This window comes from Blennius ocellaris (genome assembly GCF_963422515.1).
Source record: "Blennius ocellaris genome assembly, chromosome: 15".
Classification (NCBI taxonomy): Eukaryota; Metazoa; Chordata; class Actinopteri; order Blenniiformes; family Blenniidae; genus Blennius; species Blennius ocellaris.
Window position 1 is genome coordinate 24532760 of NC_137664.1, and position 23125 is coordinate 24555884.

The 23125-nt window shown below is 45.1% G+C and overlaps 1 protein-coding gene across 3 annotated transcripts in view; it reads left to right on the forward strand.

Moving 5' to 3' along the window:
• LOC308140379 (ras-related protein Rab-27B-like) overlaps positions 1-22657 on the forward strand; it is a 114082-nt gene extending 91425 nt beyond the window's left edge. For 2 of the 3 annotated variants that reach the window (XM_080510141.1, XM_080510140.1), the window contains 5 exons: positions 3568-3739; positions 12595-12683; positions 15738-15841; positions 16005-16128; positions 18504-22657. In XM_080510141.1, the coding sequence (XP_080366267.1) occupies positions 3587-3739; positions 12595-12683; positions 15738-15841; positions 16005-16128; positions 18504-18690 (657 nt within the window). In that variant the 5' untranslated portion in view covers positions 3568-3586 and the 3' untranslated portion in view covers positions 18691-22657. The remainder of the gene's footprint in view (positions 1-3567; positions 3740-12594; positions 12684-15737; positions 15842-16004; positions 16129-18503) is intronic. The other variant, XR_013936946.1, reaches the window with a different exon arrangement.
• Positions 22658-23125: the final 468 nt, after the last annotated feature.

The window sequence follows — 23125 nt, forward strand, 5'->3', positions numbered from 1 at the left end:
ATATTGATATTAGCATGTTCACATCCAGGTTCACAAATATTGTGCTGTTACAATGCTATTAGGTTTTCACTATATTTCACTGTTATGGAACATAGTTTAAATAAATTTCAATATTTCAATTGAACTTTATTATTGACTTTTAACCATTTTGGCTCTTTAAATGGCTCTTTATTCAATGACTAATTGTTAGCACTGTGAATCTGCTAGCTTGTAGCATGTTGACATGTCAAATCATTTGAACCATTTTCTGTTATATATGCATGTTCTCCATGCAGTTCTAAAGTTTTCACTTGTTCATTGGAGTTATTGAATGACTAAACAATATTTATTAGCTTTTTAACAGAGTTAAAATTTTGAGGACTTTAGCTTTAGCAAAGTGACAACAGTCTGAGAACTGACTGACTGCTGGTTGACTGGGGGTGTGGCCTCAGTTCGCTGGCTCCGCCTCCTGATCGGAGCTACAGTGAGATTATTGTGAGGAGATCAGAGCTCCGTCTGAATGTGCAGCACAGCACAGCGTTCCTCCTCTCAGCTGATCGAATTACGGTCCTGTGATTCCTCGTCTAAATATACTGCAGTGAGCCATGAGGCAAACAGACTCACCAGACGCTCACGCTCTGCACGCTGAAGAACTGAGCGCCATTAAATCCACTTTTGTCTTGACAGCGTCTTGCCGGCTCAGAGCAGCAACAGCAGCATTTCGTTGTGTGATTCAGTGAATTGCTTCTACAAAGTAGCTCTGCATCAACCCAGCAACGAAACATAATCCATGAGAATGTAATGATGTTGTCTTGACCTTCCAGCAGTGTAACAATAAAGTTCAATGAAGAGGCTGGTGGAGGTGACGTAGCGTCAAAACAGGAAGTGGAGGTGTTATCACAGGAGGTGGAGATGACGTAGTGGCGACAGAAAGGCTGTTGGAGGTGACGTTGCTTCAACACAGGAGGTGGAGGCGACGTGGTGTCGACATAGCAGGTGGAGGTGATGTGGTGTCGACATAGCAGGTGGAGGTGACGTGGTGTCGACATAGGAGGTGGAGGTGACGTGACGTCAACACAGGAGGTAGAGGTGACATGGCGTCAACACGGGAGGTGGAGGTGACGTTGCGTCGACACAGGAGATGCAGGTGACGTGTCAACATAGAGGAGGTGAAGGTGACGTAGCATCAACACAGAGGACGTGGAGGTGACTTAGCATCAACACAGAGGAGGTGACGTATGATCAAGACAGATGCTGGTGGAGGTGACGTAGCATCAACACAAACTGTTGGTGGTGTTGTCGCGTCGACATAGGTTGATAGAGGTGACGTAGTGTATACACAGATGGTGGTGGTGACATAGTGTCCAACCAGAGGCTGGTGAAGGGGACGTAGCATTGACACAGGAGGTGGAGGTGACGTAGCATCAACACAGGGGGTGATGTAGCATTGACACAGGAGGTGGAGGTGATGTAGCATTGATATATTGTTGACACAGAGGCTGGTGGAGGTAGCGTAGCATAAATACGGGAGGTAGAGGTGATGTAGCAGCAACACAAAGGCTGGTGGAGGTGACGTAGCATTGACACAGGAGGTGGAGGTGATGTAGCATCGACACAGGAGATGGATGTGATGTAGTATCAACAGGATGTGATGTAGTATCAACAGGAAGTGATGTAGCATCAACACAGGAGGTGGAGGTGATGTAGCACCAACACAGAGGCTGGTGGAGGTGATGTAGCATTGACAGAGGAGGTCGAGGTGACATAGTGTCATCACAGGTGGGTGGAGGTGTATAGAAAATACACATACTGGAACTGAAACTATAGTCCGCAGTGCTGTACCTGGCAGAACATGCAGACTCCACTGTGTTAAGCCCCGTCTCCACCGCACAAAAAGTGCCGGCCTAGACCGGTCTAAACCGCTCCGGTTTGCGTGTCATGACAGGAATGCAGTCTGAACCGCTCCAGACCGCTCCAAAGGCGACCGCTTTTCTGCTCCCCTTCCGTTGGGGTACCAGGACCATGGAACGGGTCTGAGTTTGAGGAGCTGTCTGCTGATTGGTCAGTGATTTATTACACGACCTCAATATTTTAATGTGCCAGCTGAATCCTCTGCTGTCAGTGTGGTCAGCTGTGCTCTGGTGGTTTTTATTTTCATTTTCTTTTCTGCTCAACTTTAGTGTTTGTTGTGAAAGAGCGGACTTGAGGCAGGGGGAGACCGGGGCTCGGGACTTTGCAACGCGTTGGAGCTTTCTGTTTGCAGCATAGCGCTCGCCGTGGCGCTGATGCGCGTCCAGGACACCGGAGTCTGGAGCTTTCGTCTCCGGCGCTGACCGCGCTCCGGCAGCTCCGCTTTCCAGAGGCGGTCAGTGTTCTGTTCAGCCGCGGTCAGTGGCGCTTTATCGCGGGGACGGACCGCGGAAGCAATGAAAAGGAGCTCGGAGCTCGGCGCCTCCGTGTTCCGGCGCTGAGCTGCCGGAACACGGAGGCGCCGGAGTGGAGAACCTCCTGCGTTTGAGCAGAAAGCTCAGACTCCCGTGTCTGTGCCTCAACCAACCGGGGGGAACGCTCCGGCCACTTGCCCCACACCCGAGCACTCGAGTGCAGGGCAAGTCGCCGGCAAGTGGTCGAGCGACTCGCTCTCTCACAACAAACACGGAAGTTGCGGCTGCAGCTCTCCGCTGCAAAAAATGACTGCTGCAAAAAGTAACTTTTTTTTTTTCCCGCTGCAAAAAATAACAGTGCAAAGTGGAGAATTTAAACAACAACAGAGGATTCATAAGATCTACATCTGACGACGTTCTTTTCTGTTGTAATGTCACATTTCTGCGGAGCTCATAAGCCCCGCCCACTTTTCATGCTCCTCTCTGCAGTGGAGACGCGACCCAAAATTTCAGTCGGGGTTAGTGCTTCCGAACTGCTCCGTACCGCTCCGCTCCGCCCCGGCACTTGTGTGCGGTGGAGACGGGGCTTGACACTACGGATAATCCACCTTCAGAGAAATCACTTCTTAAACAACTTCAGCATCACGTTCAGATAACCAACATGATTTATCGTCTTCTGACGAGAAGCCTCGTGAGCTGACCACACATCGTCATGTTTCCAACAGAAAGCAAAGCTTAGACTCCGCCCACATTTAGATGTGTGATTCAATTAGTTTTCAGTCCATGAAAGAGGAAGATGTGAAGCACACAGGAAGCTGAAGGTTCAGGTCTCCGAAAGCACCAGCTTCAAAACGGCTTTCCAATAAAAACCATCTGGAATCTGTTCGACTTTCTACTGATTTCTACTCGTCTTATGACTCAGAATTACTTTATATGTGACAACGTGGAATATCACTTTGCTAACCCACAAGGTTTCTATGCTTTCTTCTACTGGGATATCTTTTCCTCCAGCCCAGCGAGAGCTGAGTTGTCAGGATGTTCCTCATCCCTGCTGGGATGATTCAGCTGTGACACGGGTGGATGTTGCCATGACTTCACGTCTTCCTCTCATTTCTTCTTCAGTCTTTCTTTATCCAGTGTGTTTCTCTGAAGCTCGATTTCTCTGCTGGATTGTCGGTGACCCGGCGTCTGTGTTTGCCCACAGGTTCATTGCGGCCAGCACCATGACGGATGGAGATTACGACTACCTGATAAAGCTCCTCGCCCTGGGGGACTCCGGCGTGGGGAAGACCACGTTTCTGTATCGATATACAGACAACAAGTTCAACCCCAAGTTCATCACCACGGTGGGCATCGACTTCAGGGAAAAGAGAGTGGTGAGTTCTCACTGCAGCGGAGGCACAAGGCCAGGGATCGTCCGCCGTGTTGACATTCACTCCTCACTACCTAAAACCCCAAGGAATCCAAACAAAGGAAGCAAAATGAAGAGCTTCACTTGTTGTGGACAGACTTGCTGTGCTTCATCCGCATGTTTGAAACTGACACTATAAAGCGATGATGAAAGTACTAAACAGTTTAAAAAAAAAAAAAAAAAGGATACTGAAAACCGATACAACTGTCGAGAGCCACGAGCTCAACTGCAATAAATGCAAAATAAACTAAATTTTTTTGATATAAAACAGCTTGAATAACTAATTGAATAGCTTTAAAATGTCAAACTGCTGAAATGGTTAAAACCTGAAATGGCTGAAAATATCTACATTTCTAAAAGTGGCTGAATCAGGGAAATCAGCTCACCTTGCTAAAACTGCTCTCAGACTGCTGAAACCTTTTAAAGTTCCTCTCCCAGAATCCACTTGGGGAAATGAAGCATGTAGATCCAGGTTTAGTTGTTGACGTCCATCTCTAATGCGTTGTCAAACCTTTGGGGAGGGAGTTTCTCATCACACTCAGACAAACATTATTATTAAAACAATATTTCAAGCATTTCTATTTCAGGAAAGATACCTGGGTTTGTTGAGATCTTCCTTCCTTGTTGACAGATTGCTGAAGCAAGATCCTGTTTGCCCACTGCATCTGTCCACATCTGGATTCTCTGAGGAAAAACCCTCAGCCATCAGTTTCACTCCATTCCAGACTTTTCTCGTGGCTTCAAGATTCTTTCTTTGACAAACTCTGGAGGTTTTTCAAATGGTGATATTCTGGCTGGAGCTGCTGCCACGCCATCTTTGATATCCCACAATCCCTTGGGGCAGGTTTCCCAAGATGGCGTCAGTCAGGAAACATCAACAAGTTGATGGAGACAGAGGGTGCGTTGGAAAAGTCGAACAGTCCCGCCTAACTCCTTATCTATGGACTTTACCTTAAGCCCGTGGATGACATCACAAGGTTAAGGAAAGGTGTTTAGGGGGCTTCCTAAAAGAGTTAAGGAAAAGTGTTAGGAGACTCCCTAAAGGAGTTAAGGAAATATGTTAGGAGGCTTCCTAAAGGAGTTAGTGAAAGGTGATTACATTGGCGTGGTCAAAAGGAAACATCAGTGTTTCCTAGGCTAAGGAAGTTCTAAAGCAGGGATCGGCCACCTTTAATGCTCAAAGAGCCATTTGCTCCCGTTTAACACAGAACGCAACACCCAAAGAGGAGACGCTTTTATTTTGACAAGACCCACAGACAGACCATGCCAGGAGGACACTACACACAAAACCTTCTTCACTGCTGGTTGACAACTTACAACTAATAAACTTAACTCCATGAACTCAGCAACAAAAACACAACACAACATAATTATTACCGACACTACAAACCTAATATAACCCCCAATAGTTACATTTAAAACACGACAAACAGAAACTCCCATAATGCATTGCAGCTCTCAGCTGGGATTTTTAGAACCATGAGTGTGAGTGGTGTGGCTTTCAATGTCCTTGAGTTGTCGTGTGATTTACTATAAATTGTGCTCCTTTCAGCAAGTTTGCAATAAACCTCTTGGAACTGTTTGCGCTTCACAGCGCTGTGGTTTTCCTGTGAAAGTTACAGGAATCTCCCAGGTTCAAGAACTAGCTGAGTTGCTGTTCAGCAATTCTACGTTCTTCATGCTATTATTGTTGTGTAATTGCTACGCCCGTATTTGTCGCAGGAGTGCGCTCTGGGTGGCTTTGCTTACTTTGGTCTCTGGGATGAACTGCAGTGGGACAGAGGCTTTAGGAGCCGCAGTGGAGGGACCATAGAGCCGCATGCGGCTCCAGGGAGCCGGGGTTGCCGACCCCTGTTCTAAAGGAAGCATCAGTTTCCCAGGCTAAAGGAGGCTCTAAAGGAAGCATCAGTGTTTCCTAGGCTAAAGGAGGCTCTAAAGGAAGCATCAGTGTTTCCTAGGCTAAAGGAGGCTCTAAAGGAAGCATCAGTGTTTCCTCATCTAAAGGAGGCTCTAAAGGAAGCATCAGTGTTTCCTAGGCTAAAGGAGGCTCTAAAGGAAGCATCAGTGTTTCCTAGGCTAAAGGGGGCTCTAAAGGAAGCATCAGTGTTTCCTCATCTAAAGGAGGCTCTAAAGGAAGCATCAGTGTTTCCTAGGCTAAAGGAGGCTCTAAAGGAAGCATCAGTGTTTCCTAGGCTAAAGGGGGCTCTAAAGGAAGCATCAGTGTTTCCTCATCTAAAGGAGGCTCTAAAGGAAGCATCAGTGTTTCCTAGGCTAAAGGAGGCTCTAAAGGAAGCATCAGTGTTTCCTAGGCTAAAGGGGGCTCTAAAGGAAGCATCAGTGTTTCCTCATCTAAAGGAGGCTCTAAAGGAAGCATCAGTGTTTCCTAGGCTAAAGGAGGCTCTAAAGGAAGCATCAGTGTTTCCTAGGCTAAAGGGGGCTCTAAAGGAAGCATCAGTGTTTCCTCATCTAAAGGAGGCTCTAAAGGAAGCATCAGTGTTTCCTAGGCTAAAGGGGGCTCTAAAGGAAGCATCAGTGTTTCCTCATCTAAAGGAGGCTCTAAAGGAAGCATCAGTGTTTCCTAGGCTAAAGGAGGCTCTAAAGGAAGCATCAGTGTTTCCTAGGCTAAAGGAGGCTCTAAAGGAAGCATCAGTGTTTCCTAGGCTAAAGGAAGTTCTAAAGGAAGCATCAGTGTTTCCTAGGCTAAAGGGGGCTCTAAAGGAAGCATCAGTGTTTCCTCATCTAAAGGAGGCTCTAAAGGAAGCATCAGTGTTTCCTAGGCTAAAGGAGGCTCTAAAGGAAGCATCAGTGTTTCCCAGGCTAAAGGAGGCTCTAAAGGAAGCATCAGTGTTTCCTAGGCTAAAGGAGGCTCTAAAGGAAGCATCAGTGTTTCCCAGGCTAAAGGAGGCTCTAAAGGAAGCATCAGTGTTTCCTCATCTAAAGGAGGCTCTAAAGGAAGCATCAGTGTTTCCTAGGCTAAAGGGGGCTCTAAAGGAAGCATCAGTGTTTCCTCATCTAAAGGAGGCTCTAAAGGAAGCATCAGTGTTTCCTAGGCTAAAGGAGGCTCTAAAGGAAGCATCAGTGTTTCCTAGGCTAAAGGAGGCTCTAAAGGAAGCATCAGTGTTTCCTAGGCTAAAGGAAGTTCTAAAGGAAGCATCAGTGTTTCCTAGGCTAAAGGGGGCTCTAAAGGAAGCATCAGTGTTTCCTCATCTAAAGGAGGCTCTAAAGGAAGCATCAGTGTTTCCTAGGCTAAAGGAGGCTCTAAAGGAAGCATCAGTGTTTCCCAGGCTAAAGGAGGCTCTAAAGGAAGCATCAGTGTTTCCTAGGCTAAAGGAGGCTCTAAAGGAAGCATCAGTGTTTCCCAGGCTAAAGGAGGCTCTAAAGGAAGCATCAGTGTTTCCTAGGCTAAAGGAGGCTCTAAAGGAAGCATCAGTGTTTCCTAGGCTAAAGGAGGCTCTAAAGGAAGCATCAGTGTTTCCTAGGCTAAAGGAGGCTCTAAAGGAAGCATCAGTGTTTCCTCATCTAAAGGAGGCTCTAAAGGAAGCATCAGTGTTTCCTAGGCTAAAGGAGGCTCTAAAGGAAGCATCAGTGTTTCCTAGGCTAAAGGAGGCTCTAAAGGAAGCATCAGTGTTTCCTCATCTAAAGGAGGCTCTAAAGGAAGCATCAGTGTTTCCCAGGCTAAAGGAGGCTCTAAAGGAAGCATCAGTGTTTCCTAGGCTAAAGGAGGCTCTAAAGGAAGCATCAGTGTTTCCTAGGCTAAAGGAGGCTCTAAAGGAAGCATCAGTGTTTCCTAGGCTAAAGGAGGCTCTAAAGGAAGCATCAGTGTTTCCTAGGCTAAAGGAGGCTCTAAAGGAAGCATCAGTGTTTCCTAGGCTAAAGGAGGCTCTAAAGGAAGCATCAGTGTTTCCTAGGCTAAATGAGGCTCTAAAGGAAGCATCAGTGTTTCCTCATCTAAAGGAGGCTCTAAAGGAAGCATCAGTGTTTCCTAGGCTAAAGGAGGCTCTAAAGGAAGCATCAGTGTTTCCTCATCTAAAGGAGGCTCTAAAGGAAGCATCAGTGTTTCCTCATCTAAAGGAGGCTCTAAAGGAAGCATCAGTGTTTCCTAGACTAAAGGAGGCTCTAAAGGAAGCATCAGTGTTTCCTAGGCTAAAGGAGGCTCTAAAGGAAGCATCAGTGTTTCCTAGGCTAAAGGAGGCTCTAAAGGAAGCATCAGTGTTTCCTCATCTAAAGGAGGCTCTAAAGGAAGCATCAGTGTTTCCTCATCTAAAGGAGGCTCTAAAGGAAGCATCAGTGTTTCCTAGGCTAAAGGAGGCTCTAAAGGAAGCATCAGTGTTTCATAGGCTAAAGGAGGCTCGAAAGGAAGCAACGAGCCTCCTTTCCTTTGCTTATTTTGAATTCAGACAGTCCTGATCATGGCCGCTACACAAAGCACTTCCGGCGTTCATGAGAAGTCGGTAGATAAGGAGTTAGGAGGGACATTTCAGACGTACCCCGGGTCTGGTTTATTGGTACACATGGTGATGGTCTTGCTTTGGTGTGTTGGTTGATTCAGAAGTCACATCTTCATGGGAAGGAGAGTTTAAGGACACTCTCTGGTAGAGGAACTTTAAATCAGTAATAATCACATAAAAGTGGTAGCACAGCTAAAATGACATAATAAATAACTAAAATCATTTCAACAACTGGAAATGGCGAAATAGAGTGAAATAACCAACATTTCTAAAAGATTGAAATTATTGAAGCTGTAATGAAATTCAATTACTCTTAATTACTCTTCTTAAATGTTGTGTGTTCAACATAAATTGCAGTTTTGATGACTATATCAAAACAATGTATTCGGGTGTATCAGCTGTCTACGTGGTCCTGTTTCAGGAAGTGGCTGAAGCTCCCCCGTGAGTCACAAAGCTTGCAGACCTCTGGGTGAGGGAGCTGACAGGAAAGTATTCTTCTCACAACTTTCTGACTTCGTTTCTGCTAGCACACAGGTGACGGCAGTCCGGTTACTATAGTTACTGTGGTTTTATGATAGAATAAACAGTAGGTCAGGTTAGGTCTGGATATTCGGTTGCTTTTCTCCCACAGTGGCTCTGAGCTGAGTCACTGATTCAGTCATCCTTCCCATAACAAAACATCTGTATACATTTCATGCAAAAACAGCAGCACAGGAGTTTAATAAGAGTTGTTCTGTTATAATGAGTAGAATCTGTGAATGACTCCATGAGTGTAAAGACCCTGCTGTGTCACCCATCATTAGTGACACAGTAGAATTCACCAACACACCAGGAAAACTCACCAACACACCAGAGTGAAACTCACCAACACACCAGAATGAAACGCACCAACACACCAGAGTGAAACTCACCAACACATCAGTAAAACTCACCAGCACACCAGAGTGAAACTCACCAACACACCAGAGTGAAACTCACCAACACACCAGGAAAACTCACCAACACACCAGAGTAAAACTCACCAACACATCAGTAAAACTCACCAGCACACCAGAGTGAATCTCACCAACACACCAGAGTGAAACTCACCAACACACCAGAGTGAAACTCACCAACACACCAGAGTGAAACGCACCAACACACCAGAGTGAAACGCACCAACACACCAGAGTGAAACTCACCAGCACACCAGAGTGAATCTCACCAACACACCAGAGTGAAACGCACCAACACACCAGAGTGAAACGCACCAACACACCAGAGTGAAACGCACCAACACACCAGAGTGAAACTCACCAACACACCAGGAAAACTCACCAACACACCAGAGTGAAACGCACCAACACACCAGAGTGAAACGCACCAACACACCAGAGTGAAACTCACCAACACACCAGAGTGAAACGCACCAACACACCAGAGTGAAACGCACCAACACACCAGAGTAAAACTCACCAACACATCACCAGCACACCAGAGTGAAACGCACCAACACACCAGAGTGAAACGCACCAACACACCAGAGTGAAACTCACCAACACACCAGAGTGAAACGCACCAACACACCAGAGTGAAACTCACCAACACACCAGGAAAACTCACCAACACACCAGAGTGAAACGCACCAACACACCAGAGTGAAACGCACCAACACACCAGAGTGAAACGCACCAACACACCAGAGTGAAACTCACCAACACACCAGAGTGAAACGCACCAACACACCAGGAAAACTCACCAACACACCAGAGTGAAACGAACCAACACATCAGGAAAACTCACCAGCACACCAGAGTGAAACGCACCAACACACCAGAGTGAAACTCACCAACACACCAGAGTGAAACGCACCAACACACCAGGAAAACTCACCAACACACCAGAGTGAAACGAACCAACACATCAGGAAAACTCACCAGCACACCAGAGTGAAACGCACCAACACACCAGAGTGAAACGCACCAACACACCAGAGTGAAACGCACCAACACACCAGAGTGAAACGCACCAACACACCAGAGTGAAACGCACCAACACACCAGAGTGAAACGAACCAACACATCAGGAAAACTCACCAGCACACCAGAGTGAAACGCACCAACACACCAGAGTGAAACTCACCAACACACCAGAGTAAAACTCACCAGCACACCAGAGTGAAACTCACCAGCACACCAGAGTGAAACTCACCAACACACCAGAGTGAAACGCACCAACACACCAGAGTAAAACTCACCAACACACCAGAATAAAACGCACCAACACATCAGTAATACTCACCAACACATCAGTAAAACTCACCAACACACCAGAGTAAAACTCACCAGCACACCAGAGTGAAACGCACCAACACACCAGAGTGAAACGAACCAACACATCAGGAAAACTCACCAACACACCAGAGTAAAACTCACCAGCACACCAGAGTGAAACGCACCAACACACCAGAGTGAAACGAACCAACACATCAGGAAAACTCACCAGCACACCAGAGTGAAATGCACCAACACACCAGAGTGAAACGAACCAACACATCAGGAAAACTCACCAGCACACCAGAGTGAAACGCACCAACACACCAGAGTGAAACTCACCAACACACCAGAGTAAAACTCACCAGCACACCAGAGTGAAACTCACCAGCACACCAGAGTGAAACTCACCAGCACACCAGAGTGAAACTCACCAGCACACCAGAGTGAAACGCACCAACACACCAGAGTAAAACTCACCAACACACCAGAGTAAAATGCACCAACACATCAGTAAAACTCACCAACACATCAGTAAAGCTCACCAACACACCAGAGTAAAACTCACCAACACACCAGAGTAAAACTCACCAACACACCAGAGTAAAACTCACCAACACACCAGAGTAAAACTCACCAACACACCAGAGTGAAACGCACCAACACACCAGAGTAAAACTCACCAACACATCAGTAAAACTCACCAACACACCAGAGTAAAACGCACCAACACACCAGAGTAAAACGCACCAACACATCAGTAAAACTCACCAACACACCAGAGTGAAACGCACCAACACACCAGAGTAAAACTCACCAACACACCAGAGTAAAACTCACCAACACACCAGAGTAAAACTCACCAACACACCAGAGTGAAACGCACCAACACACCAGAGTAAAACGCACCAACACATCAGTAAAACGCACCAACACACCAGAGTAAAACGCACCAACACATCAGTAAAACACACCAACACACCAGAGTAAAACGCACCAACACACCAGAGTAAAACGCACCAACACATCAGTAAAACTCACCAACACACCAGAGTAAAACTCACCAACACACCAGAGTAAAACTCACCAACACACCAGAGTAAAACTCACCAACACACCAGAGTGAAACGCACCAACACACCAGAGTAAAACTCACCAACACATCAGTAAAACTCACCAACACACCAGAGTAAAACGCACCAACACACCAGAGTAAAACTCACCAACACATCAGTAAAACTCACCAGCCCACCTGAGTAAACTTTTCATTTCACTCAAGCATTTAAACCACTTGGGATACCAGGAGAACACGATTCTTGGGGTTACGTTTTCCTGCTAAAGTCTTGCATTTGGTAATATTCCATCAGTGGACTATCATCTAGATGTTCTTCTTCTAGAGTAAAGGGTCTATGACAGGACCTTCACTGTGAATAACTGTTCATGTAATTACTATTTTTAGTGTCGAGGACCAGGCAGTTAAACAGTGAGGAAAACAGGAGGTTATTGAAGAAGGGGCTTTTAATTACCACCAAATATAAGAAAATGCAAACATGAGTTTCTTTGCTAATAAAAGGGGTCAACAAAACTAAATGAAATAACTAACAAACTGAGGCATTAACACAACAAACTGAGCCATCGGTGAGTCTATATATTCTATATCTATGCAGTGGCTGGGTGAAACCAACTAAGACGTCAGGGGGGAACACGAGTGGCTAACACAGAACTAACGGTGGGGAAACCTGAAGTCAACTGATGGTGTGGCTGATTGCTTGGGCGATGCCCTTTGCCAAGTCTCTTCTGGCAGGTTTGTAGTTCAGCGCGTTCCCCTGACCTGGAGGCGATCCTGGATTTGAGCAGCGACCGGACAGCTCCATGTAACCAGGGCTTCTGATTTGGGAACACCCTGGAGGTTTTGGTGGGAAGTACAGCGTCTGGTTCAGATTGAAATGTATATTTGAATTGACCCTGTCTGATAATGTTCACATTCTGATCAAATGTTCACTCACATCATTTATGTTCATGTCATGGCAGCTCGTGTTTGGCGCATCTTCCCTTTTAACACAATGTCCTACAGTCCATTCAATCAGCCAGTTTGAACTGAGTTGTCTCTTTGTTTTCAGGTCTACACAGCATCCAACCCCAATGGTACGACCACAGGGAAGACCTTCAAGGTTCACCTTCAGCTCTGGGACACGGCTGGACAGGAAAGGTGGGCTGCTTATCCAACTTGGGACCCAGGCTTTTGGGTTTTGGATTTGGAAATGGATTGAGGGACTATATGTAAGACATTAGTAGATATTATTTCCAACTGGGCCTTAAAGTAACAAAATTCTTCAAAGAAATGCAAGTTATTTTGGACGGAGGTCTTTATGGCACACATTTCATGTTTTAAGCTGCAGTTTTCTTTGTACTGCTCGGTACTGAAGCTAGTTTCAAAGACAATAATTACATTTGTTATAATTCATGGCTTAAATATCTGTTAGCACTGACTATCTAATAGTAGTAATCACACCATTTAAAAAATACTGAGAATTAATGAAATAGATACATTTGTAAATTTAATCTGTTGAAATAGTAAACCTCGTGTCTCTTGATGCTGACCCAACGGTTGGTAAAACCTCATCATGATAAAAGAATGAAAACAAATGAATTCCAAGTATTAATCAACTGGATGAAAGTTTTTTTGTTTGGGTTTTTGTTTTCTGTGACATACGACGATTGGTACATGTCTGGGTTTTGTTATAACATTTCATACGATTAAAAAGATTCATGTTCTGAAGTAGATAGTGCTTTTATTAAATTACATCAAATTGTGTCAATCCATCCGTCTTTGGTGCATTTTGATGGAGTTGTGGTTTCCTGACTGATTGTGGAGGAACTGAGAAGTCTGGACCTGGAGGTCCAGGTCTAAACCTGAGGGGTCTGGACCTGGAGGTCTCAGTCTCAAACTGACGGGTCTGGACCTGGAAGTCCAGATCTGAACTTGAAAGGTCTGGACCTAGAGGTCCAGGTCTAAACCTGAGGGGTCTAGACCTGAAGGTCCAGGTCTAAACCTGAGGGGTCTGGAACTGGAGGTCCAGGTCTAAACCTGAGGGGTCTAGACCTGAAGGTCCAGGTCTAAACCTGAGGGGTCTGGAACTGGAGGTCCAGGTCTAAACCTGAGGGATCTGGACCTGGAGGTCTCGGTCTCAAACTGAGGGGTCTGGACCTGGAAGTCCAGATCTGAACTTGAAAAGTCTGGACCTAGAGGTCCAGGTCTAAACCCGAGGGGTCTGGACCTAGAGGTCCAGGTCTAAACCTGAGGAGTCTGGACCTGGAGGTCCAGGTCTAAACCTGAGGGGTCTGGACATGGAGCATACAGTCAGCCTTACCATACCATCCCAGTCAGCTCTACTGTACCATCCCAGTCAGCCTTACCATACCGTCCCAGTCAGCCTTACCATACCGTCCCAGTCAGCCTTACCATACCGTCCCAGTCAGCCTTACCATACCGTCCCAGTCAGCTCTACTGTACCATCCCAGTCAGCCTTACCATACCGTCCCAGTCAGCCTTACATACCGTCCCAGTCAGCTCTACTGTACCATCCCAGTCAGCCTTACCATACCATCCCAGTCAGCCTTACCATACCATCCCAGTCAGCCTTACCATACCGTCCCAGTCAGCCTTACATACCGTCCCAGTCAGCTCTACTGTACCATCCCAGTCAGCCTTACCATACCATCCCAGTCAGCCTTACCATACCGTCCCAGTCAGCCTTACATACCGTCCCAGTCAGCTCTACTGTACCATCCCAGTCAGCCTTACCATACCGTCCCAGTCAGCCTTACCATACCGTCCCAGTCAGCCTTACATACCGTCCCAGTCAGCTCTACTGTACCATCCCAGTCAGCCTTACCATACCATCCCAGTCAGCCTTACCATACCATCCCAGTCAGCCTTACCATACCATCCCAGTCAGCCTTACCATACCGTCCCTTCTTAGGAAGCTCAGAACTCTTCTTCTGTGAAATCAAGTCGATTCACGCTGAGTTGATCTGCAATCATCCCAAAGGGCCACATCGTCTGCAAAGAGCAGCAGCGCCCCCTTTTGGCTCCTGCCTTCAACCCTTCTGAGAAGAATTCACATTCTTGGTGGATCAATAACCTCAGGCTCGCAACTTCAACTGACCCACACACATTCTGTAGGAGAATTCAGAGCTGAAGTTGTTGAAGTTGTGAATAGAAACCTCCCTCCGTCAGGTCACTTCATTTTCACTTTATCCGGCTTTTCTCCGGCTTCAGGAGGCAAAACGGACTGTGTGTGTGTGTGTGTGTGTGTGTGTGTGTGTGTGTGTGTGTGTGTGTGTGTGTGCGTGCGTGCGTGCGTGCGTGCGTGCGTGCGTGCGTGCGTGCGTGCGTGCGTGCGTGCGTGCGTGCGTGTGTGTGGTTTTTAATTGAACTCCAGTTTGATCAGTTGTGTTTACGAAGGCCTGATGAGTCACTGCAGGATGACTCAGGGTTGGTTATGTAACTTTTAACGGCCTTTATTCAGAGTGTGACAGGACTGACTCGCTTTTTCATAAAATGATCTTTACATTAATTTCAATTCGCTGCTGAAGTCATTATTGTACCTGTGAGCTTCGTCCAGAGAGTCTTTTTCCTTTTTGGATATTAAATAGTATTACGCAGAATTATTTCTCGCTGAAGTCACATTCAGAAATCTAGCATGCTGAAGGGTCGAACGTTAACGTCTGTCTTTATCATTATAAAGAACCCGAGAGCAGCAGCAGGCGGATGGATGAGAGGGTGAAACGTGTGATGTCACATTAAGGTTATTCTTACTGTTATATACAAACAAATAATCATCCAGATTAGAAATATTTGTAATAAACACACATAGTTCCATTTATTGGTTTATTTACCGAAATCAATTCATATTAAGAAATGTTGCCTCTTGCATTAAATAAAAGTGACTAATTGATTGGATAAGTCCCAGCTCTAATCCTGAGCCTCAAAAGTGCAAATAACTCATGAAACGAACATAAAACTCAATCCTCTGAAATCAGAGTAAAAGCAAAACCTCTCAGAAGTCTACAGCCAGCTGAAGCTGATGGTCCAGATGAAGATTATTTCTAAATGTTTGACGTTTGGATTTGAAGTGATTGCTGCAGAGGCCGCTGTGGCCAGCTGCTAATACCCACTCTGACTCTGTTGGGTTGAAGCCGTGTGCGGATCACAAGCCTTCATGCAGTTTCTCTGTGTGGTCGTGTGTTTGTGTTTCAGGTTTCGCAGCCTGACGACGGCATTCTTCCGGGACGCTATGGGCTTCCTGCTGATGTTCGACCTCACCAGCCAGCAGAGCTTCCTCAACGTCAGGAACTGGATGAGTATGTTAGCCAGCTGCACTGCTACCCAATCCTTTATACTGCATTAAACATGCAAGTCTTTAAAGAATACCGGATTAAAGGTGTTGTTAGGAGGGACTCTTGTTAGTTTATGCTGGTGTAAATATTCAGGGTCTGTACGTTATTTGTTTGTGTGGGATTCCAGGTCAACTACAGGCCAACGCCTACTGTGAGAACCCGGACATCGTGCTGGTGGGGAACAAGGCAGATCTGGCTGACCAGCGTGAAGTCCAGGAGAAGCAGGCCAAGGAGCTGGCCGATAAATACGGGCAAGTCGTTTTGTGTTTTACACCTTTTAGCTTCTGCAGCCAAACCTCTGGTGAAGTCAGAGTGTCCCTGTCTGATTGTTTCCCACTGAACAGGCAACGTCAATAGACGTCCAAGACATGTGTGGACGTCTATTTGACACCACAACTAGTTGACAAAAATGACAATAAGAATGATGGACATCTAAGACAGCCAGAATCAGTTAAAAAGGTCACAGTGTGTCTGTTAAGTCCAACTGCCTGTGGGATTACTGGTTAGTCATTAAAATAATGAGGAAGTAGATCATGACAGGAAGGAGACAGCGGGTGAAGTTTAATGTCCGAGTTAAGACCATTTATTGTTTTGGTCACAAGGTATTGAACTTTTCAACTCGATGCTTTGACAACCTTTCATCTTGTGAATTACATCTATGTACATGAGTAAATGAATGGGAAACAAAAATATGAATGTGATTCAATGAATTACTAAGTGGTAATACTAAATCGCCTCTAAGTGTGTGCCCTGGACTAATGACCTATTCTCATTCTGCCTTTGAGTGTGTTTTCATTGACGTCTAGAGAAGACATAAACACAATGTCCAAGAAAGCCATCTACAAGCTTTCATCCCGGCTCCTCTGAGGACGTCTTCTGGACGTATAGAGACGACGTCTTTCAGACGTGTTTTGGGCTTTTTGCCCAGTGGGTTCAGTTTCACTCCGGACCAGAACCGGTCACACCTCCAGCCCACAGCGTCGGCCGTCCCTGTCAAACCTCATCGGTCTTTATTACATGCCGGATCGGATATATTCAGGCTACGATCTTTGTTTCTTCTCATGTCACATTTGAGGTCTCAAAGACTTTTCAACCACTTCCTGTTAGCCGAGGCAGAAGATGTTTTACTTGTGACTTCCTTCAGACAAGATCTTCAGTGGGTTTCGGGAAGTGTTGGTCTCTGGTGGAAAGGTTACATTTACAGCTACTGGTCATCCTGCAGCCAGAGCCATGCCACCAGCAAAGCTGGGAAAAGTACTTGAAAGGCATACTTGACAAAAAGTTAAGTTACTTGGCTTGAAATCTATTTTGGTAAAAGTGAAAGTCACACGTAAAATAATCACTGGAGTAAAAATCCTAAAGTATCTCATACAATAAAATCTACTTAAATACCAAAAGTGTGTGTGTGTGTGTGTGTGTGTGTGTGTGTGTGTGTGTGTGTGTGTGTGTGTGTGTGTGTGTGTGTGTGTGTGTGTGTGTGTGTGTGTGTGTGTGTGTGTGTGTGTGTGTGTGTGTGTGTGTGTGTGTCACATGTCTTTTCTGGACATTGCATGGACGTCTTGTCTGGATGTCATATGAATGTCAATTTAAAAAATGTTAAATAAAGTGTGACTCCAATTGAACTCAACCCTCCTGTGTGACTGAATCATGTCAAAACCACAAGTTGCCAGTCTGGCGGCTTTAACATGAAAACTAACTTCTGAGCTACTTTAACAACAAAACAGTAATTGACTCCACATGCACATGACAATCAAAATTTGAATGGTCCAGACGACCAGAGTTCCAGTTTTCAGCACCATCTGATACAACACAGAGCTAAATATTGATAATGCAGTTTATACATATTATCTTCAGATAGAAGGCCAAGCTATGAAAAAAAGTGTGACTTGTAGTCCAGAATATACGGTAAATACAGTTCAGGACCATGTTTAAGCGAGTGTCTGATTTAAAGTGGCGCGGGGTACAACCAAAACTACACTTCCCAAAAGTAAACGTAACACTTGACACCTCCATTTTCCATAATGCATCTTTCTCTTTTTTTAAGCGACAGACAAATGACAAACATCGTTGATGAAACATTTATATTATTCATATTTTATTTCGTAGTGAGTAACGGCGGTATCAATTAATGGAGTAAAAGTATCTTTTATTTTTCTTGATGTAATGAAGTAAAAGTGAAGTCGTAAAGATAAATAAAAACTCAAGTGAAATACATATACTCCCAAAAACTACTTAAGTACTGTAACAAAGTAATTTGACTTTGTTCCTTTACACCACTGCCCACCAGTAAAAAGCTCAGAAACAACTGCCACATCAAGGAGCTGCAGTTCACAGTGTGTCCACTGGAAGTCGCTTCGACCCATGAGAGTTAAGGTGCGTGATGTTGGTTGTAGAAAGGTGAGTGATGTAGCCAAGGAAGCTAGCTGCTAGCTGTTAGCATCCAGCTGTCGTTCTTGGGAATGTTTCAAATGAATCAAAAGGTATTCAAATGAGCTCTTCTGAATTCTCACTGGGTTGTTTGGCCCGCCGTGAAGTCGTGCACACGGTTTCCCCCATCAGCGGTCGTGGGGTTGGCAGAGACCTCCAGGAGGTTCTGGATATTAAGTGTTGTGCTGGTTCCCCTCAGGATCCCGTACTTTGAGACCAGCGCCGCAACGGGAGCGGAGGTGGACAAGGCCGTGATCACGCTGCTGGACCTGGTGATGAAGAGGATGGAGCAGTGTGTCGACAAACCGCCTGCCGAGCCCGCCAACGGCAACGGGGCTACGAAGCTCGCAGACACACAGCCCAACGAAAAGAAATGTGCATGTTAGGTCAAGAGGCGATTGGGGGCCGCAACCAGTCGTCACCACTCCGTCGTCACTCCTTTCTTTATCCACATTTGCCACACTTCTGTCGTCCACCTTCTTTCTTTGTCCCGTTCTGTCAGTTTTCATACCACATGTCTTCATCCTGTCCCCCAATTCACTTCCTTCTCCTGAAAACTAACCTTGAGCCGTCTTCCCCCTCCTTTGCCTCCAACTGTCTGCCTCTCTGACAATGAAACAAGTCTCGCTCCGTCTAGTGGACATGTGGGGTAATGCAGTGGCCGCCTGTCAGCCTTTCAGAGGAATTGAAACCTGCGTGAGCAGTTTCATCTGTCAGAATATATAATGTGCCTCAGCGAGAACATGCAGCCTGGAATTCAGCCTCAAACCTCTCAATCTCTGGGTTTGGAGGCACTTTGAATCTTTCGGATGGACCTAAACACTGAAAAGATGCGCTGAGAACTTTAGTTTGATGCTTCGAACTTGAATTTGGCCTCATTCCTTGATTGTTGTTTTTCAGCTGTTAAGAGGAAACCGGTTGTTCTTGAGGGGTTCATACCGGGCGGAGTGTCTGTGGAAGTGAAGCTGTGGTCCTTTCCGGAAGGATGGCAATGTTTGGTTTTCCTTATTGTCCTGTTTTCTACACTGTACCTGCAGTTACCATGTTGGATATATTTCTAGAGTTCACAGTGGTTTTGTTCTTTAACGGATGTGCCAACAAGTAGCTTCAAGTGTTCCTGGACAATCACCAGGCTGTGGCCATTAAAACAGTACAGATCAATTCAGTACCATTAGCAAATATCTTCTGTTGAGGATTTCTAAACCAAAACTGACAAAAGCAGAAAGTTGTGTTGATGGAATTTTTTTCTAAACTGAATATTTGACGCCACCGTTGAGCGATTAAACTTCACACACTCTGAAGTCAGTGTTCCTGTTTACCGTGGCTCCTCTGTGTCAGCAGCATGTGAATGTTAACTATGGTTTTTGAGTGTTTTTGAAGAGTTTACAGTGTTTCAGTAGCTTAAATGAGGAGGACGTTTTAGGACAGTTAACACTGACCAGCTCACCACAGCAGCTCTATTCACGCCAGTCGTTGCTTTACGTGCCAATACTTGGTTCATCGCCTTTTTCAACACAAACTCCATCTGCAGAGAACTGCCATGTGATATAAGTGACGACTTTGTGTATCTTAACATTATATGTATAGCCTTCGAGATGCTATTGCTACTTCTCAGCCCAACTTAACACACTGATCGATATTAGTTCTACGATGTTGTTTTAAAAATCGTGTCAAAGACAAGTCGTCCCACCAAGTCAGCGACCGAAACAAGCCGGGTAATACTAGGTCTGACCACAAGATGGCGGTTTTAGCCAGATGCTAGCTCCTGTTTTGGTGTTAAGCTGATGGAGGCCCGTGACTCCACTGGACAGTACTTCCTGTTGTACGAAGAGAAGAAACAATGTCAGTGTGTTGAGCAACGAAGTCGCAAGGTTTTGGAATAAATTCACATTCTTATCTCCAAATAGAGTCAACAATTTTATTGACAGAGCATGTGTTTACTTTTATGTGTGCCTTGCTTTGTTTTAATTGCTTGAGTATTTTTAAACCCAACGGTCCAATAAAAACACAAATTGGCAGTCTTTATAAAAAATTACTTCAGTTTTCAGAAAATACATAATGTAAAAGCACAGTGTAAAAACAAGCTTGTCTCAAAGTTGAATGAGATAAACAATTTTTTAATGCTCCGGTGCTTGAAGGTACCAATGTAAGGTTGTCATCACAACACTTTTGACCACTGGGTGGTGGTAGTGAGTCGCTGTAGCATCCAGTCTGGCTTTTTTTCTTCTTTTTTTCAGTTTTCTTTTTAGTTCATTCACTGGCCAGGCTATTCCCGACACTGTCAGCACTGATATCTTCACAATAATGTACTTTTCAATTCAAATAGATAGAATTACATTTTTGTCTTAATTAGCTCCACTTAGATGTTTTTATTTATCTATACAGAAGAACTCTGTCAGTGCAGGCTTTTCTCTGTCTTCATGACATGTCTGTATGAGTGTGTTTAAGAAGCAGCTTGGTAGCAGGATGCTGCCGCCACCATGCCTCATTGTAAAGCTGGTATTATTGACTCTGAGAGAGCGGTGGAGACAGCGATGGAGGCAGCCTGATGTGTGCCTCGCACCACTTTTATTGTGGCAGTCTACAGATGCTTCCTGTCTCAGCTTTGGTGGTCTTGTCTTGACATGCAGTCCAATCAGTCTGAGCGTGAAGAACATTGCACTGCACCGCTAGAGACCAGAAGACTTTTCTAGATTTTTCTTCATTGTTTTGTGGACGTAAGTGAAAACTGACAGATTCACACATTTTAAATTTAGTAGGACATAATATAAAATGCAAAAGATCCCCATCTGAAGCCCTTCAGATCCCCTCAGATCTTCTCAGGTCTTCTGAGATCCCCTCAGATCCCGTCAGATCCCGTCAGGTCCTTTCAGATCCCGTCAGGTCCTTTCAGATCCCGTCAGGTCCTTTCAGATCCCGTCAGGTCCTTTCAGATCCCGTCACGTTCCCGTTCATCAGGAGGCAGTTTGTGTGATTTGAGCAGGTGAACGCTGTCAGAGTTTAGATTTGTTGACCTTCCTGTCCAGCAAAGCGAGTTCCCCCCCATAAGGCCACATGAAACGATCATTAACAGTGAAATGAAACGCCACCATGATCCTTCCTCTCAGTGCCACAACATCCACCTGCTGTCTCTCCATCAATACGTTTCTCAGAAAAACCTTCATGTTCTTCCATTGATGGATCTTCAGTTTTTAGCTTTGAGGCCACTTTCATCCGTGAAACACATCAACTTCCACTGTAGCACAGTAACTCATTCGACCTTTGACCTGAAGGTCTGAACCGATGTTCTGGTCTGGTCCTCTGCCCCTAACCAGCTGATCAGGTCATTCCATTTGGACCAAACCAGACAGCAGCGTTGTGTCATGATGATGAAGAGAAGAATGACAATGTTCTGAATATTCCTAAAAATCACAAAAAATAGTAACTTTATATCACTATATATTTAAAATCTATTGTGTCTATTATCGTATTTATTCTAGTTTATGGAGGACCTTGACCTGGACCTTCTCTGGTCTCTGATTGGTCAAAACATTAGAGTGAAGTCACTGGTGGTCTGTCAGCTTTAATATCAGCTTCCTGGACTCAGTTCAGAGCCACTGATGTTGATGGATCCAGTTTGAGGGAGAAATGAATGATTGACCATGGTTCACATTCCATCTCTCTCTCTCTCTCTCTCTCTCTCTCTCTCTCTCTCTCTCTCTCTCTCTCTCTCTCTCTCTCTCTCTCTCTCTCTCTCAATCTCTCCATCTCTTTCTCTCTCTCACTTCACCTCCCCTTGATCTTTCCCTTCAACTCTGACAATGTTTCCTGAACAACTGATGGATCTGACCTTCATTGCCACGTTGTTCACCGTCTTTCTGTTGAATTCGTAGCGCATGTTTGTGCCTTTTTGCTTCTCTTCAGTCTCCAGCCGGTGTTCCGCCATCTTGAACCGTCTCGTACCTGAAGCACTCCTCACACTCTTGAGTGTCGTTTTCACTGAAAGTTTACACTGTTTGCGGTCATGTAGTGCCTGTTTCTAAAAAAAACCTCTTCTGTCTGATCCTCTGTAAACTTTGTGAGCTACTGAATATTTTATTGCATTATTGATTATAGATTACACAGCAGAGGCAAAAGAGATGTTGTGTTGGTATATTCTTCAGATGACGAATCAGTCCGAGTACCTCTCAGAGTTTTTATTTTTGGAAATCCTCTCTGATGCCTGCAGTGGGTTTGTACTCGTTCCTTCGGTTCTGTCTGTGTGTACCGATGCCTGTGTGTGTTTGCTGCATGTTTGACACCCTGAGAATGGAATGACATGTGATGCATTCAGTGTTTCTGATCCCAGAGCTGCAAATAAACTTGTTGGTTTTACACTGTGTGGTTTCATTTTGTCCCCCAGCTTCCTGTTCGGGAGGTTGAACTTCCTGCAGATTGAGAAAAGTTGTCGGTCTTCAGACGCAAAGCATCACGTTTCATGACAGGATGACCCTGTAGGGATTTCTTACCTCATAAGGATCACTATTTATGTTTTGGTTGGCTATCGATAATGATTAATAATTATCAAAGATAGTTATTATTATGTTATGGAAATTTAATCTGATCTGTATCAGATACCTCGCAACAATGAACCATGGGATGCAGTCTGTGCATTACCAGAACCATTAATTAGAGAGATTATCTCTTCATTGCATTCAACCAGACTCAATCTGCCAATGAGTTCCGTGAAACCAGGTTTCAAGCGTTTTGCAATTGAAGCGATTAACTCGTCCAAATGATTGATTTCCATTGTTTCAAAAGGGATGGTGATGATGAGGCTAAGATTAAGTTATTGTTTGAAAA